The 1,955-nt window shown below is 33.6% G+C and overlaps 1 protein-coding gene across 1 annotated transcript; it reads left to right on the top strand.

Moving 5' to 3' along the window:
* Window positions 1–338: 338 nt before the first annotated feature.
* LOAG_15089 (hypothetical protein) lies at window positions 339–1,306 on the top strand (the record flags this gene model as incomplete). Its single annotated transcript, XM_003150581.2, has 4 exons — window positions 339–428; window positions 632–736; window positions 885–1,010; window positions 1,120–1,306. Coding segments are annotated over 4 exons (429 nt in total), but the record flags the coding sequence as incomplete, so codon positions are not given.
* Window positions 1,307–1,955: the final 649 nt, after the last annotated feature.

The raw sequence follows: 1,955 nt of genomic DNA, 5'->3' as shown, positions 1-1,955 counted from the left end.
TATATATATATATATATATATATATATATATATATATATATATATATATATATATATATATATATATATATATATATATATATATATATATATTGTCACTCTTTTTGTTCCATTTTGACTTTTGTGATAACTGTGATATTATCAATGTGATGTATGAACAAATGTTATGAGTTGTCGATGGTAATATTATACACATTTTAGGATGGTAGAAGAACATTTCCAACTTTTTTTTACAGTACTCGGATAAAAAACAATTATTCAGCGGGAGGAATTAGAGTTAAGAGAAAAATTTACGAAGAAAAATTTTTTTCCCTTCTTAAATATTTGTTTTTTTATAGGTTCGTGTTCCATTTAAAGTTGGTTTTCCGTTGAAAGCAAAGGATGTTACTGTAGAATTCGGTAAAGAAAAATTGAAAGTTGGTCTGAAGGTAAATCTTTTGATTAAAGTTGCATTTCTGTACTCTTAACATTTATGATACTTTCTCATGCCCATGTATTATTTCAGATTTGATTGAACAGATTGCATATTAGTGACATTTCATATAATATGAAAATAAGTAAGCAGAACAATGATTAATGTTTCAAGTCTTGGTTTTGATTGATCTCTTCTCAGCGTATTTCTTTTTGTCAGGGACATGAGCCGATAATCGATGGTTCTCTGCACGCTGCTGTAAAGGTTGAAAGTGCAACTTGGGTTATAGAAGATCGGAAGGTTATTGTGCTTAGTTTGGAAAAGGTCAGCTTTTTCCTAGCTTTGTAATTGTAAAAGTTTATTAACCTTATTAATGCCGGTCTAAACTGTCCAAAATTATAATTTAAATGCTTGTATGCTGCATAAACGCGTAGGGTGGGGAATCATCAAATTAACAAAGTGAAAATTTTAGATGAATGGCATGGAATGGTGGAATCGGTTGATGACAACGGACCCGGAAATAAACACCAAAAAGGTGCAACCTGAAAACTCAAAGCTTTCTGATTTGGATGGTGAAACAAGACAAATGGTTGAAAAGGTAATCTGAAATACTTCTGAAATGGTTTGGAAGCATTTCAATGGTTGAGAGAATCTTTACAAAATTAAAATCCCTCCTATTCTACGGATGAAATTTGCTCTGCTTACAGATGATGTATGATCAGAGGCAGAAGGAATTGGGATTACCAACATCGGAAGAGAAGAAGAAACGAGATTTATTGAAAACGTTAGTTCTTTTTTTTTTCAAAGCACATTAGATACTTCCGAGTGTGCTACGCAGGAAAGCTAGCATTTAGTGCTGAAAGATAACAAAAGATCCCGTGGATCTTATTTTCAAGTTTTTATTAGGTCCTTTCAGTGTGGTGGGTTTTTTCTGAATCGTGGAGTGTGATGTCGACTAATAGCCAAATATCACCAGTGTTGTCGATCAGCTTCCTAAGATCCGTTGGGCTGCTTTGAATTGGGTTGTGTTGTGTTGTATTGGGTTGAGTTGAGTTGGGTAAGGCTGAGTTGCGTTGAGTTGATTTGGGTTGCGAGAGGCTGAGTTGAGTTGGGTCAGGCTGAGTTGCGTTGAGTTGATTTGGGTTGCAAGAGGCTGAGTTGCGCTGAGTGGAATTGAAGTGAGCTGTACTGAGTCCACACCGGATTGTGAAGTCTTTATTGAACATAATGAATTAGCCGATTTACAATAGGGTTTATATGCATTAGACAGTGGGAGTGGTTGAAAATAAACGTTAAAAAAGGGGGTATTCATTTAGATACAAAGGGAACTGTAAAGGTCCAATTACATAATAAGCATTGTAACAAGAACAGAAGGAAGGTTAGCATGCAAATTGGACATTCTTTGTCATTAAAATAAAGATGTAAATTTCCGCAAAGATAACAAAAACATTTGGGAGATTATTTTAAACAATGTAAATTGGTTAGATGATTTACAATAGGAAATTTATTTGATTATATATTTGTATGGTTGGAGTCTCGCGAA

The sequence above is a fragment of the Loa loa genome (assembly GCF_000183805.2).
Source record: "Loa loa unplaced genomic scaffold supercont3.1503, whole genome shotgun sequence".
In the NCBI taxonomy this organism is placed as follows: domain Eukaryota; kingdom Metazoa; phylum Nematoda; class Chromadorea; order Rhabditida; family Onchocercidae; genus Loa; species Loa loa.
The sequence above is the reverse complement of the archived record's forward strand: the minus strand, read 5'-3'. Positions and strand labels throughout refer to the sequence as shown.